At 48.4% G+C, this 15,757-nt stretch overlaps 2 protein-coding genes across 22 annotated transcripts in view; one reads left to right on the top strand and one right to left on the bottom strand.

Moving 5' to 3' along the window:
- RAB4A (RAB4A, member RAS oncogene family) overlaps positions 1-15,757 on the top strand; it is a 94,928-nt gene that overhangs the window by 65,068 nt on the left and 14,103 nt on the right. Inside the window, exons 8-9 of one of the 5 annotated variants that reach the window (XR_014253444.1) lie at positions 6,982-7,024; positions 8,072-10,687. The exons of 1 other annotated variant lie outside the window; for it this stretch is intronic. The gene's annotated coding sequence lies outside the window, so the exon portion shown is untranslated. Of the gene's footprint in view, positions 1-6,981; positions 10,688-15,757 lie in introns of those variants that run through there. 3 more of the 5 variants (XR_014253442.1, XR_014253443.1, XM_082425022.1) reach the window with 3 other exon arrangements.
- Positions 968-14,794, bottom strand: CCSAP (centriole, cilia and spindle associated protein). Of its 17 annotated transcripts, none has more exons than XR_014253432.1 (5): positions 13,691-14,282; positions 6,343-6,611; positions 4,538-4,751; positions 3,006-3,060; positions 968-2,928 (listed from the first exon to the last, which is right to left on the bottom strand). XR_014253432.1 is itself a non-coding variant. In XM_082425004.1 (4 exons), the coding sequence occupies exons 1-3, from the start codon at positions 14,070-14,072 to the stop codon at positions 4,575-4,577; spliced, it is 828 nt and encodes a 275-aa protein (XP_082281130.1). In that variant the 5' UTR covers positions 14,073-14,282; the 3' UTR covers positions 968-4,221; positions 4,538-4,574. The 17 variants fall into 17 exon arrangements, 7 of the variants coding, with proteins under 7 accessions (XP_082281130.1, XP_082281131.1, XP_082281125.1 ...); XR_014253436.1 differs by having other exon boundaries at positions 4,089-4,751; positions 13,691-14,281; XR_014253430.1 differs by lacking the exons at positions 968-2,928; positions 3,006-3,060 and adding exons at positions 5,494-5,858; positions 14,670-14,794 and having other exon boundaries at positions 4,646-4,751; positions 13,691-14,122.

Below are 15,757 nucleotides of genomic sequence, written 5' to 3'. Positions count from 1 at the left end.
TAAGGTTTTTTTTAATTTCAGTTGGAGTATTTTTCAGTTCTAATATTTTCATTTAGTTCTCCTATCATCAGTTTCTCTACTGATAATTTCTATTTCAATGCTTATTTCAAGAGGGTGATTGCTCGTTTGAACTTTTCAATAATAGCTTCCGTCAAGCCTATGAGGGCAGCTACTGATTGTCTTTCTCCGTGACAGCCATTGGGATTGAATCTTAGGCATCTGAATATTACATGATGAGACATGACCAAGTACTGTGGAGAATGCTGGTATTTTTGTTTCAGCAAGTAATCAACCTATTTAGGCTCAGGCCCCAAGTCCTGTGGGTGTTGGTTCCAATGTCAGTTCAGTCTTCAAAGCTTTGGCAGTGCTATTTGGACCTGCCCCACGTGTAACCATCTTGTGGTCAGTCTGAGACCTGAGGAGGGGTCTGCCAGGCCAGTCTCAAGGGTGCTTGGTGGGCTAATTAGTATCAGCTCCACTGGGGGATGTTGTGAACAAGGGGAGCAGGTGGGGGAAAGCTGGGGAGTTACAGAAATGTGTTTAACATTATTCCATATTTGTGCAAAAAAAAAAAAGTGTGTATGTACCTCCAAGTGCCTGGAAAAAGGTCTGGAAGTTTACACACCAAACTTAACACTGGTTTCCTCTAAGGAGGGGTGTAGAATTTTGGTGAGGGGGTGGTACTGAAAGGAACTTGCACTTTTTACTCTATAACTTCTCTTGAGTTACTTTACCCATGCCCTATCACTTTTGTAATTTTCAAAACAATAAGAAGGTGTGAGGGAAGACTGGGGAAAATGCGGCATTTAACGCAAAGTATATACACAGAACGTGTCTTTTCCTGGATGTATCTAACGTATCTTGTTAAACATTTATCTAATGAAAAATCCATTTAGGGGTCAATGTGATCATCCACTTTCTTCAACCATTTATGTGCTAATCAGAATTATTTTGCACAAAACAGAAGTTTCAGCCTGTAACATTAATGAATTTTATTCACATTTTTCCAAGTAACTGCAATATTCAATACAAGCGAAAAGCAATACATAGTTCTTAGAAAACACAGCCCCAAATTCCCACTGCCTGAGCCTTGTGATGGTAAGTGCCCAGCCTTTGTTCTTCAGAATGTTAAAGTGAATGCAGTGCTCAAAATAAATATACAATAACAACACAGGGAGACTGTTCTTAAATACAGTTTTGCTAATTATAAAAGAGATCCAAAAAGAGGCCTCTACTGTCTTCACTCAGGTGTCCTGACTTTCAAAATGGAAATAAGTAATACACGAGCAGCTTTTCCCCGTCTCACACTAGCAAGCTGGAAGGGAGCAAATCTGGGCCCAAAACCTAGACGTCACCCCTTGCACAGAATTTGGTATTAAGCACACACCTTACATTGAAGAGCTCCCTATTCATCCTATTGTACAAAATCCATTTCAAATACAAGGTCACACTTTTAGGATCACTTTTTAAATATTATTTAGCTGATCACAAGACTATAGTAAGAACCTTATGAGTCAGGCATTGACAGTTTGATCCCAAACCAACTACAGAATCAGACTGTGTAAATATTAGCACCGTTTTGTATCTAGTCCAGTGAAATGTAAAACTATCCACTAAACTATTTTCTACTGAAGCAGTCAACAAGGAAAGTTGTTTTTACTTCTAATATATGCTTGGCCTCTCTCCCGCTTTGCCAATAATACGTTTGAACACTTTGATTATCAAGTACTAACCTTCCGTTGATAAAGTATACGGCCAGCACAGCCTTAGAACTCAAAAGCCACCTTTCTTTTGTGCAGTTTAGTTGGTTGAGTTTATGTGACCCAGTATACACACCTTTCAGGTTACTAGCAATTTACATTTGATGAATCAATGACAAAGCTATTTCATAAGAAGCACCACAAATGTGTGCTTACTACCTTACAAGTTAATTCAGATAACCTATGCCCTATTTTACTTTTAGTGAACTTGAAAAAATGTATATATGTGCTTGGAAATTTTCTGACAGTAGGGGAGTACAAGCATTTTGACACCTCCTAAATGAGAGCGATCTTTTAGGTTTTAAAAGAAAGAAAACGGACAGATTCCTATTTAGTTCTCACTCACCTCGGTCCAGTGGAGGTGTTCAGGTGTTACTCAATATTCTATTATTGCTTTTAATAAAAGTAACACAGAAAACATGTTTATGGCAAATTGTTTTAATTAAGAACTTAAAACCAAAATTTTAAAAAGAGAGTCCTATGTAGCAACTATTTTATTCTATATTTTAAATATCACCGGATTCTCAGTTTCAGACTTTTCAACATGATAGGTAATTTTAAACTACCTTGCCATCTTATAAGTTGTCCAAAGAAATGGGAACATGATCACAACATCAGTTTCTAGAATGAGAAGGAAAAAGTAGGACATCAAATAGTTACAACTTCAAAAATTTTGTAGGCTTAAAAGATAATCTTTACCCCTAAAGAGAAAGAAAAGTAAAGAAACCCTAACCAACTAATGACTTGGACATAGGAAGGGGACTCACAAGTACTTCAAATTGACTCATTCATTGTTCATGCATACTAAAAGTACTTTAAAAATTTTGTTCATTTGTCCTCTACTTAAAAATGGGGAAAAATTGGCCAGTATTGCCCTCTAGGTTCTTCCAGATCTGCATCTGGAGTTTGCAGTAATAAGTAAGCACATTGAATATGAGTCTGTTTTCTAAAGGAGAGAGTCTGGCTTGCTCAGAGCCTCGAAGGGTCGGGTTTCTAAGACAGTCCATCCGTGTGGACCCGAGCTACTCCCCTCGGCCTCTTCCTAAGATTGTCAGCTGCAACGGGAATGGAACGCCAGAGCCGGTGGCTGAAACCGAACATGCAGGAAGTGATTTTCAAGAAACAGTTTCCACCATCACGACGCCACAGGAATTTCATCTTTAGGTACCTGCAATGTTTAAGGACTATAATAACAGCAAGATTCACCAGAATCACTAGCGAGGTTGTTTTGGACAACACACAGACCTTCTTCGTACTAAATATACATCGCAGTGACCAGGAGAGCTCACGATGTATTCACCTAAAAACAATGCAAATATTTTTAAAGTTTTTTGTTTTTTTTTAAAAAAGCTCATGATTCTTCAGTATGAGTTTGCAAAACTTAATACAGTTGTGTAAGATGATACTGTGTGAAGATTTTACATGGAATAAAACATTTGTGTTCTAAAAATTGACCATAATACTTCAAAGACCCAGAGTAAAAATGTCAAGGAAATGCTCAAACTCACATCAAACACCAGATTTTCATTTACACGCCTGCACGTGCTAAGTTGGCAAAGTACTTCCTTCTCTCCTATGAGGAGTTTACCATTCATCCTTCCTGCAGATTCCTGTCTCTCCTGGATGGAAAGCAGTGTTTCTCAAAATCACTTTCTACCACAAAAGCAAATGTACTAGAGAAAAGGAGCACTTCATTTACATACACCTCTGCCCACGCACACACCAGCATCCTCTCGCGTTAGGTTCTACACAAGACCTACCGGCTAGCAACCTAGGAGGAATGTATTTCAACCAAAAGTCTGAACAATGTACATCATCAAGGCTTTGTTACTGGTGAGTTCTATGGAGGAGAAAGTAGGGGTGGTCCACATCTCTAATGGGTATCTTAAAATCTGTCCCCATCCCCAATGGGCAGGACAATTAAATTCTAAATGTCATTGCCAAACTATCAGAAAGGAGGCAAAAGTCCACAGTGGGTGTGTGTCAGAAGGCCAGACTGCAGCAAGTGAACGGTACCCCATTATGTGTTCTTAAAAAAATCTCACAATCAAAAGTGACAGTCTTTGACTCAAGAAACCAGTACTACTTCTAAACACACTGCACTGGCACTTTGTTTACTGGAATGCACTTGAACTATTAAACTATTAATAAGTGCCTAGATGACAATTTAAAGAGAAAAGATGACCCTCACCCAACCCAATAATTCTTAAATATCACAGCCCACACGAAGTGGTGCTGAACTGAAATGCAAAAGAAGGTTTAATTGTTAGGAACTACCAAAGCTCTACTTTCACTATACATGGAATCAGTACTAGCGTTGAAACTCACTTTTAACGTGATATTCTTTCACAAAGAAATCTACACATAAGGAAAATGAGTCTTCTGCCGCAGCTGGTGTGACCTTACCAGCTATGGAATCTCAGAAGTCGTTCAGAACAGAGCAACACAGGCTCCACCTAAACTGAGGGAAGATACTGAAGTTAAGAATCTGTAAGCCATTTAAAGGCATTTGGTGTCAGTATCTTAAAAGATTAAGATGCTTGAAAACAAAACCCTTATAAGAATATCAAAGATTTAGGGAATTCTCATAAATAACCAAATGTCTATGGCTTTCAGCTGTCACCCTACTGCTGAGGTAGGTGACCAGGATTCATCAAAAGAGACAATCTTCTGGAAATTCCCTAAAAAAAGTCTTGCATAATCAGCTGGTTTCTTAAACCTGTGTCCAGTTTCTTTTGATGGTTTTTGTTTTGTTTTTTCCTCTCTTTCATTTACACCTTTTAAAAGAGGTCGTCTGAGCAGCTGTCCCTGCCCTCAAGCCCTGGCGGAGTAGCATCTCATATACTCCGTCATCCACGGGTTCTCCGACGAGGCAGGCTTGACGCGCCTGGTTCTGTCCACGTCGGCGGAGTGAGCCCGCTGCCTCTGCGCCGCCAGCCGCCTCTTCTCCACCTGCCTCCTGCTCTTGGCTCGCAGTGCCGATTCATGGATCTAAGGGAGTCAGAATAAACGTACACTCACTCGGGTGGCTTTGGCGCTAGTTTTCCAGAACGTTTACAGTGAAGCTTCCCCCAGGTCACCTGGAGCAGGGCAGAGGCAAGCCAGACTCACCATATTCAGGACTTCTGTGTATAAAGGCTTCTCCAGAAGGGCCACTGCCCTGGATTCTGTCTTACCCATCGTCAGCAATAAAGAAACTAGGCAACAGAAAATGTCCACCGGACTAAATTTCAGATATAAATGGTAAGCAACTAATCTGCAGGTGCCTTGAGAAACTGGCTCTGGAATATTACTGGAACTGCTTAGCATTAAGCATGGATCAGTATTCCATTGAAGGAATTTAAATGTTTTACAGGGACTTCCCTGGTGGCGCAGTGGTTAGGAATCCGCCTGCCAATGCAGGGGACACGGGTTCGAGCCCTGGTCTGGGAAGATCCCACATGCCACGGAGCAACGAAGCCCATAAGCCACAACTACTGAGCCTGCACTCTAGCGCCCACGAGCCACAACTACTGAGCCCATGCACCGCAACTACTGACGCCCGCGTGCCTAGAGCCCGTGCTCTGCAACAAGAGAAGCCACCGCAATGAGAAGCCCGCGCTCGCCGCAACTGGAGAAAGCCTGCGCGCAGCAGCGAAGACCCAACGCAGCCAAAAAATAAATTAAAAAAAAAAAACTTAAAAAATAAATAACGTCTTACAGCAAAATACTGACAAATCTCAAAGGATTTTACCAGCTAAGACGTTTAATGAACCCTGTTCAACTTAACCCCACCGGGTTGCCAGAGGACAGCTCTGTTGTCTCAAATATCACTCCAAACAGCACCATCCGCTAGGGCTCAGAAGTCTGTTCGGGGAACACTGGATCCTGGTATTTAACCAGAACTCCAACAGCCTGAACTTTCTGCTTCTTTTCCTTCCTCTTTGCTGTGGGCTGGAGTGACGGTGTTAGTGCTAACGCAGTCATTGCTTTGTGGCTCCACGCGTGAGGCCCCCTCGTCTGCCGTGTCCTCAGGCCTTCGCACAGGGACACGCCAGGGCTGAGTCCGAGGAGAACCAGACCTCCGGGGGATGGATGAGCAGGGGAAACGCAATCACTCTAATTTAATCCAAAGAGAAAACGAGAGTCTAGATAGATGTCGGGAATGCAGGAGATGTGATCTAACAGACAGACAGTAACAAAGGGGTCAAGGGGATGGATACCAGTTATCAAGGCTGATGGAGCAGGAGCCTCTCAGGAGGCCAGAGGCAAATCCAGACGGGCAGCCGCCAGCCCTGACCGTGCCCCACGGCTGCACCTCCTGGCCCCCCAAGGACTTGAGAACCCCGAGTCCTGGCACTTCACCTGGCTCGGTGTCGGTAAACCCTTCCAGGTACCAGAAAACCCCTGACCTCCAGGCAGCTAACATCCTGCATCCTGTTTGCAAATCAGATGCCCAGTTCTAGGCTTTCCTTGAGCCACCTAAGACCTACCATGTCGCAAAGCATCACAGTGACCACAGGATATGACAGCCAATGACAGAAGCGAGGCCATCCCCCATCCTCCAGGGGGAAAGCAGAGAAGCCCGTTCACTGGCACCCACCTCATGCACTGAGGCAGAAGCACAGACGTTGTGAGTTTTTTGGCTTCCTGTATCCGTCTGTTTTTCTCCCCACCCATAAAGGGCAAACGGATGCTTATGTTCTTTAATTTTAGTTGATGACCTTTGAGGACTCTTGACCGCTCTCCTACTTCCTCTGGCAGGTAAGGCACTTGGTGGTTGTTGAGGTTCGGTACTGCTGGGTAATTTGTCAGGCTCTCTGGTCCTGATCTGTCGTTCAGGTTTTTCTTTTATGTCTTTCACTGGCAGTGCTTTTTGAAAAAGGAGATAAAATAAGATGAATGCTTTAAATTCCAGTTTACATATAATTACATATGATTTAAATATTTGGGATGAAAAATTCATAATGCTTAATGAAGTCAGTAAGTTTTTCACTTATAGCTCAATTCACAAGTTTCACTTAAAACGGAAGGACAAACACGTTAGTATAATAATTTTCAGTCTATCCCATTTTAACATCAACAATAAATACACCAAGATTGAACCAAGCCTATTCAAAAGTAACAACTACCACTCGCATTCTGAGATTAAGCATCTGAATTAAATACTAAAAGCTAAAAAGCAACTCTGCCTAATGGCTTTCCCCATGATAAGTCCAATCATCTTATCGTCTTGCTTCAGGGGCAGATCTGGACCTGTGACAATCATTCAACAACTGCAGAAGGTTAGTTTTCAAGTTACTCAGCTGGAGTTCCAGGACTGCATTTCTTTGTGACGCTCCATGATTACGGAAAGCGCTCCTCTCACTCTCCTGTGCTCCTTGTAAGAGCTGGCCAGTGGCCTCATCTTCAAAAGCCCTCCATCACAATAGGGAGGGTTTCCATAGCTACTCTCACACACACACACACACACACACACACACACACACACGCACACAGCTGGGCGCCCCCAGTGTGAGGAGCTGGGAAGGGGGCTCTAGTTCTTGACGTGAGCCAGGGCCCCTGGTCTACACAGTCCTAAATCTCTCAGCAGGGCTGGGGAAACTCCAGTGGGAAATAGACTGCCCGCCTGAGGTAAACGCAGACACTAAGGACACACTCCAAAACGCAACTATTTCCCTTAATTACCCTTCATAACTTTCCATTCATTATTTTTATAAGCACTTTATGATCTTGTAAAGGTTGTACTCTTTGTGTACACCCCTAGTGAGCCTGTGTTTCATCTCAGACTAAACTTATGTCCGAATTAGAGCTCCTTGTGAATCCAGGCTCCACTTCACGGACCCCCTTGTTCACATCTGTGGGAAACCCCTCGTTTTCAAGGCTCCAGAATTTGGCTCTAGGTGATGATTTTCCAGGTTGCTATTCCCAAACCCCATCACTTTTAGGACACACTCGGGTCCCTCACTCCTTTAGTGGATCCCTCCCTGCCGACATCCATGTCCCCGTGGAAGTAGAGGCCCTCACACAAAATGCACACGTGTGAACCCTGACAGATCACCGTCATTTCTGTCTTCAGCAATGACCCTGATCTACCAAACTGTTTCATTTATTACTAAGCATTTTAGGGAGCAGACAGCCTGCGTCCGACCCTGGGGCTCAGTGCTTCGCACCCCCGTGCCCCATATCCATGAACCCAGCCCTGTGCTGCCTGGGGATGAGGTGAGATGCCAGCCTTCCGCTGTATCATGAGAACCCAAATCCACCCATCACTCACACACCCCTCTGAGTGATGTGTCCACACCTCGTCCTCTTCTCTTCCCTGGATGTAGGAAAAGAGGAAAGAGCCCATCAGGACCAAGACAACAGAGAGTAGAAGGGGGACAGAGGCTGGTATAGTCACAACACTGAGAGAGAGGGGAACAACCTAAATCATCTTCATCGATTCATTTCCCTTCCTTCTCTTCCTCTAACCCACGTGGGGAGCCTGCCCAGAGAAGACAATAATGATTTGGTTCAAAGGACAAGGTAACGCCAGCCACGAAGAGGTTAGGAAAGTGAATTCCAGAAAGAGGGATTGGCTTGTTCAACGGCCTGGACAGAAGAAAGAATATACGTAGTTCAAAATGAAAGGCACACAGAGAGTCTAGGGATGAAGGCACAGGGCGGGGGGGTGGCGAGTAGCAGTGGGGAGAAAAGACTTTCTGTGCCAAACTCAGAAGTTTTATTTTTTCCTGAAAGTGAATAAGAATCACTGAAGGATTTTAGGCTGAAAAATGATGTGGTCCTATTTGCATTTCGGGAATGAGGTCTCTAGCAACGAACGTGAAGGACGGGTTAGATCACAGAGGTGGGGACACAAAGGACAGCTAGGGAAAAACAGCAGCGTCCAGGGAGGGGAGGGGAACCCACAGTGATGGCAGCGGCGGGGCGGTGAGAAGGACCAGAAGAGCGCCCACCACCCCTGGCCGCTGCGCAGGCTCACCCGGGCACCTGTGAACTGCGCACTGATGAGACCGCAGCGCGGAGAGCCCAGCGGCAGAGGGCGAGGTGGACAGGGCAGCGGGCGACGGACACCGCGAGGATGCTGGCAGGCAAACGGGAGTCTGCGTCCTCAGGGCTTGGGAGTGGCTAGTCACGCTGTCCTCCAGCCGAAGGCCGCCAAAGGACGGGGAAAGGGTGCTCGACGCCCCGGGTGTGAGATGCGCCTGGAGCCACCAAGAAGGCAGCAGCTGGACCCTTAATCCGGGGCCGAGAAGTGAACGTGGAATCGTAGGACGTCATGAGCGGGCGGGTGGGGGCCGGGGCTCAGACGGAGAGCGGGTCCCCCAGTGGGACGCGGAGTACGCGGTGGGAGTGAGGGGAAAGGGGGCGGAGGGCGGCCCCGGGGAGGAGCCAGGGAGCCAGGGAGACGACAGCCAGCAAAGTCGAAAAGCTTCCAGGAGAGAAGGACTCTCAGAAAAGGAGAGAGCGGTGAACAGGGGCGAACACTGCAGAGAGGGCGGGAGGAGGCAGAAGAAAAGAGACGGCATTCTAGGCGCAGGGGCTTATGACGCGGCAACTACTGCGTAACACATGAGTGGCTGCAAGGGTGTACTGCACAGCGCAGGGAATACAGCCGACACTTCGTAACGATTATAGACGCAGCGTAACCTTTAAAACTGTGAATCACTATGTTGTACACCTGAAAGTTATATGATATTGTGAATCAACCATACCTCAACAACAAAAAACAGGATGGTAACTTTTATGTTAGGTGTATTTTACAATTAAAGTATTCAGTTTTTTTTTTCTTTTAAAGAAAGACTCAGCACTTGGCAGCCAGGCTGTCTCACGGGGGAATGGAGGGGAGCATGGGGGGAGGGGTGGGGAAGCAGGTCACAGCCGGCTGCGCAGTGAAGAGTGGGGAGACCCCAATGCAGGTAGTGGACCAACTCTCCTCGCCACGGAGCACTAAAAGGGCTGACACTATAAACAGCAGGGTCCACAAGCACCCAACACAAGAAACTAAAATCCTCTCTGGAGAGCCTAGGCCTCAGATTATTCCTACAGATAATCTTCCAAACACAACGATGAGTGTCCTGGGACGGCGACCAGGCACACAAGAGGCAAGAGAGTAAGGAAGGCCCAGCAGGAGCGAGAGACTTGGGATAATGGGATGATCACTGACCATAAAACAACCGTGTTCACGCTCTGTACTTAAAAAACACAAGCTCAAAAATATCTGTAGCAGGAGACAAAAGATGGGAAACACAGAAGTGACAGAACTTATAACTATAAAACTAATATTTATAAAACTCTTGAAATAGTGCCTGGTACAAGATAAGTGTATACCCGTATATGTTTCAAAATCCTATTCAAAGTTTTAAATAAAGACATTTCCAGACAGACAAAACAGTGTCACCACCAGTTACTGTGAAAAATTCTAATACCCCCTTTCTCAGTAACTGAAAAATAAGCTCGGTCTTGATTTAGGCCTATGCTGTGCAATACAAAAGCCATTAACCACATGTGGCTATTACATATGTTTAAATTAATTAAAATTAAGTAAAAATAAATATTCAGCTCCTCAGTTACACCAATCAGAGTTCAAGTGCTCGATTCCCACATGCGGCTCATGGCTACCACGCTGGATGGTGCAGACAGAGAACCTGCCCCTCATCACAGAAAGTCTGATTGAACAGATTGATTTTTTAAACTATCTGAACAACAGAATTAACACATTTGACCCAATGGGTATACACAGAACACTGCACCCAACAACTGCAGAGAATATACAATCTTGTCAAGCACATGTGGAACACTTACAAAAATCTACTTATCCAAGCAAGGTCATAAAGCAAATCTTAATACATTTACAAAATTGAAATCATATAGAATGTATTCTCTGACTATCATGTAATTAAGCTAGATACAACAACAAAATAAATTACTTTTTTAAATCTCCAGTTTTGAAATTTAAAAACTTTTTTTTAATTGAAGTATAGTTGATTTACAATATTCTGTTAGTTTCAGGTGTACAGCAAAGTAATTCAGATATATATATATATATGACAAAATTCAAAAAAATATGTATACGAATACATTTTGAAAAATGTAATCGAAGAGTTGGAAGATGAGGTTGAGAACACTGCCCAGAAAAATAGAAGAAAATGACAGATGGAATGGGAGCCGGGGTAGAAAATTACAGGATACATGTGTGAAGTCTGACATCCAACTAAGGAGTTCAAAAAGAAAGGAACAGAAAAAAAAAAAAAGAAAAGAAATGAGAAAACAATTCAAGAAAACTTCCCAGAATTACAAAACATGAGTTTGACTGCAAGGACCTATGAAAGCACATTGGAGGAAAACAGGCCTGGATCGGGGAAACTTTTCAGAACACAGAGGACGAAGAGAAGACCTGAAAAGCTTCCCGAGGCGGGGAACGTGTTATCAACAAAAGATTAAGAGTCAGAACAACAAGGCAGTGTAATGGCAACATCAGAAGTTTCAACACTGGACAGCAACGCCTCCAGATTTTTTAGAGACAATTACTTCTAACCTAGAATTTCATGCCCAGCCACAAACTACTGAATAGTGAGGGTAGAATCTTTTGACATGCAAGGTCTCAGGAAGTTAAACCTCTCACACACCCTTTCTCAGGAAGGTACTAGAAGATAATTTTTGTCAGGAGAGGGTAAACCAAGAAAGAAGACATGTGAGAGCCACACAACAGAGGGTCCTACCCAAGAGAGAAGACAGGGAGTCCTTGCGGCGGTGGCCAAGGGCCATCCCAAGATGCAACCAGGCCAGATGAAAGTAGGTCAGAGGCCCTGGGAGGGACGTCTTAAGATGGGGAGGGTGACAGTGAACCTGCTGTGTCCGTGGTGTTGCAAAAGAAAGAAAAGGGAATCACGGCAATAACAATATAGGGCGGCTGTGAGCCACCTTTCCACAGGCACTAACTGTGAATCTAACAAACTCTATGATGACGGTACTGAGAGGGTGGGGATAGGCCATGTGTATGGGTTAGGAGATCACTAAAAAGAGTTAAAGCCAATAGATGGTGCTAAAAACTGAAAAAGATCAAGAAGTATCAATAAAAGCCATGTTACCTGGAGAAACAGAAATACACATCAAGGAAAACCAGAGGAGTGGGAAGTGGCCGCCTAGGGAACAGGCAGTTGGTGGGGAGGGGAGCTGCTGTACTGTACTCAGCCATATAGAGCTGCACGATTCTGTGCGTACACATGGCTTCAGCAAAGACAAGGACTAAGCGCTTACGTTTTATAGAAACTCAAAAGCGTGCCCATCATTCCAGAAAGACCGTCCACTTAAAAACAAGGACTTTCAATCCTGCCAGACACCGGGATAGACAGGGGCTGTGACAGGCATGAGCAAACCAAAAGATCCTGGGATTGGGAGTCCTGGAAGCAGAAACATCCTTTCTTCTCCTGGATGCCTAAACCACAAATATTAGCAGAGAAGAAGTAACTACTTAGCCACTGGGAGGATTTAGTGTCTCTGAGGAAATCAAAATAATCACGAACTGTTGCAAACACAGACCCCACCCATACTACAGTGCTGTCTAAAAACTGCATTTATATACGCATGGAAATAACTGACAACTCTTTTGCAAACAATGAAGGGGAAGAGGCGGGGAGAGAAAAGCCCATTCAGTCTGATAAAGTACATCGCATAACTGAGCTGGTAGATCAGTGCCCCCTTACCCTCTCCACCTTCTGTTATGTGAACTTCTAGCAAAGGTTCGGAACGGGTGGGAATTCACACGTAACATGAGGGTGGAGGGGCAGCTCTGCCACAGATGATGAACTGAGAGTAGCTGAGAACAGTGTAACAAGACTCAATTTCCTCTCCTCAGCATCTCACAGAGAAGCTAGGATGAGAGTTTGACTGAGTACCACTTGCAATTTGGCAAACAAAATCACTGATCATTTATTCTGAGTTTCATCTATAAAACTGAGATAAAAGCTATGGTCCTATCTCTTAGAATTGTTTTGAATGTTGAATGAGAAAATACATATTCTAAGATCAGTGCCTGGATGCATGACAAGCTCTCAGTACCTTTTAGCTATTTTGCTCACCAGAGCCTCTTTCAAACTGAGCGACGCCGGGTGGTGCCTGGCCCACGTTAGAGTATCAGGAAGAAAGCGGCGGCTCCTCCAGGCTGTATCTGGGGCATCCATTCAACTTGGCTCTTAGCACCAGTGACCAGCCAGCCCGCCTCACACGCCGAGGGTCCCCCCAGCTCCGCGCTCCTCCGGGCAGGAGAGAAGGCGCGGAGCCCCGGCAGCAACTGCAGATGCACCGCCCCCAAGAGCCATTTTCCAGCTGCCGCTCCTCCCGCTCAGAGCAGCAGCCGGAGGAGGGGAGGCGAGAAGCGGAGGGAACCCGGCACTTACAAGGATTACCTCCCACCAGCCGGGAGTTACGCAACAATCTGCGTAAACAAATGCAAAATACTCCTTAGGGACAGCGCGGCGAGGTCAGGGAGTTAACACAGAAAACAACGGCCCCATTCACAAGACAGAGCGCTTAGCTCAGTGGTTCCTAACCTCCGGCGGTCACCTTCGAGAATCTGATGAAAGCTAGGCGCCTCTCATAAACAAACGGGCGCTCGGAAATAAACAGATGGCAGTTCAGTGGTCCAGAGGCCACCAAGGCCACCGGATGAAGACCCGGGGACTTCGCCAGGAACACGTCAAAGGCGTTCACATTGGGCTCAACCCAGAGCCACCTCATTACGGAAATAAAGGGTGGGAGGGCGGAGGCGGGGCAGCCACCTTCCTTATTTTGTCAAGGGAGGCGCATTCTCCGCCTACCCAAAATACCTAGATTAAATAAAATCAAGGAAGCGCCTGCTCTGAGCGCTGCGACAAACAGCTGGGCGGTTCAGAGGCGACCCGAGAGCAAATCCAGTCCCGCGAGCGGGGCCCTCCCCGGCCAGGTACCTGGCAGCGCCGAGTCCTCCGCGTCCTCCGCGTCCCTGGCCTCCGCGTCCCCCGCGGCCTCCGCGCCCCGCTCCTCCTCCGGGGCCGCGCGCGCCCGCTGCTCCGGCTCCTCGCGCGCCGCTGGCTCCACGGGCGGCGGCGGCGAGGCCGGGGCGCACTGGGGCGCGGGGGCCCCGGCGCCCGAGGACGCCGACGACGCCGAGTCGTCCGAGGCGCAGGCCGGGCCCCAGTCGTCCCAGAGCCAGGGCGCGTGCGCCTGCTCCAGCAGCCGGCGGCCCAGGCGGTAGTGGAGCAGCGCGCGGTAGCACGGCCCGTACTCGTCCCAGCGCGGCTTCTGGTAGCGCTTCATGTACTCGCTCTTCACGCCGCTCCCCGGGGACATGGTGCCGCCCGCCGGCCCCGAGTGCCCGCCGTTCCGTGCCGCGCTGTCGCCTACGGAACCCGCGGCACGACACAGAGGCGCGCCCCGCCCCTCCACTCGCCCGGCCCGCCGCGACGTTTAAACCCGGAGCCCCGCCCGCACGGGGCGGGGCGTGGGGCCTGTGGCCTGGAGTGCGGGCGGGGGCGGGGCGTGGGGGCGGGCACGGCGGGGGCGGGCCGGGGCGGTGGGCGGGGCGAGGGGCGGGGGGAGCGCGCGGCCTGCCCGGGGAGGGGGAGGGGGAGGGGGACGGGAGGGGAGGGGTAGGCGGAGGGGGGAGGGGGAGGGGTAGGCGGAGGGGGGAGGGGGAGGGGGCGGGGACCCGGGCGGGCGGCCCCGGCGGGGGTGGGGGCCGAGCGGCAGCGGCTGCGGGGCGTGGGGGGGGGAGGGTCAGCCGGGAGGGCGGCTCCGGAGCTCAGAAGCCAGAAGCCGCGGGAGCCCGCGGATGGGCGCTGGAGGAGGGAGGCGAAGGAGGCGTGGGCGCGGGGAGCGGGGCGGCCTCGGGGTCCCAGGAGAGCCCTTCGAGCGCGGCGTGCGGGTAGGAGGGTCGGACCCGCTTACCTTCTCCGTGCGCCCCCGGCCCCGCGGCGCCGGCCGGTCCTCTGCGCGCGTGGCGCAGCAGCCCGGAGCCGCCGGCTCTCCCCGCGCTTTCCTGCCGAGCAAGATGTCGCCGCCGGCGCGGCGGCCCGCGCTCCTGCAGCAGGCGGGAGGGCAAGGCGCCACCTCAGTCCCGGGAGCAGACGCCTCCCGCGCGCGCTCCCGGGCCCCGGGCCCCGGCCCCCGCCCCGCTCGGTGTGGGCGGCGACTTCGGCGCTGCGCGCGGGGACGCGGGCGACTCGGCTGGCCCGGGCCCCCGCCGCCGCAGGACGCGTCCGGGAACGAAGCCGCCACCCCAGCCCGCGACGTTCTGTGTTCTCTTCGCGACACCTGCGCCGGTCGCGCTTCCCAGAAACAACCCCAAGTCCGCACGTTGGCTCTTGCTTCCTTCTCTCTGTTCACAGCACCTGTTACTCTGGCTTTAACCCCTTTTCAACGCTTTGGTACAACTCCTTTCTCGTCTACACCCCGAACATTTTTGAAGCTATTGATTCAAACTGCCAAGCCACCCTCTCAGAGACTCGTTTGCACAGAAAAGCTTGGCCGACTCAGTTGCGTTGTGCTAAGTATACAACGTTGCTCTGGTTGTTACAGTTTCCAACGTGGCCCCATGCAGATTCTTCCCCTTTATTAAAAGGAACCTGGATACATTAGTAACAAAAAGATCTGAAAGAAAAGAAGTTCGGGGAAATCAAAACATTAGCAGTTGAAAAAAAGGCCCGGGCCGCGATAAGTTACCCGGTTGTCGCTTCTATACTGGATTTCCACCGACTCACGGCTGTTTTCCATTCTGTCTCCTGTCTCTGCATCCTGCCCCGCCCCCCATTACAGCCAAAAGATCCAGAGGTAGACGCGCGGCCCAAGCCTGTTCTGAGAACTTGAAGTCAGTTGTCCAGAAGTCATTAACACTAATTGTTAATGGCAGTTTTCTGGAGAGACACTTGTGACCTCCTACTGTTGACACCCCCATGGTGGCCCTGACTTCTCCCCTCCCTAACTTGACCTTCTGTAGCTTGAAATACCCCAGGAACCTTCTAATGTATCCCCCTTTT

The sequence above is a fragment of the Balaenoptera physalus genome, assembly GCF_965194825.1.
Source record: "Balaenoptera physalus genome assembly, chromosome: 14".
NCBI classification, from domain to species: domain Eukaryota; kingdom Metazoa; phylum Chordata; class Mammalia; order Artiodactyla; family Balaenopteridae; genus Balaenoptera; species Balaenoptera physalus.
This window is presented reverse-complemented; position numbering and strand designations above follow the sequence as displayed.

Coding starts and splice junctions, on each gene's coding strand:
- CCSAP (XM_082425002.1), bottom strand. CDS start 14,072: ATGTCCCCGGGGAGCGGCGTGAAGAGCGAGTACATGAAGCGCTACCAG. Junction 6,612..13,690: donor GGAGGACTCGGCGCTGCCAG/GTACCTGGCCGG, acceptor TTTTTCAAAAAG/CACTGCCAGTGAAAGACATA. Junction 5,859..6,342: donor CTTCTGCCTCAGTGCATGAG/GTGGGTGCCAGT, acceptor GGATTAAATTAG/AGTGATTGCGTTTCCCCTGC.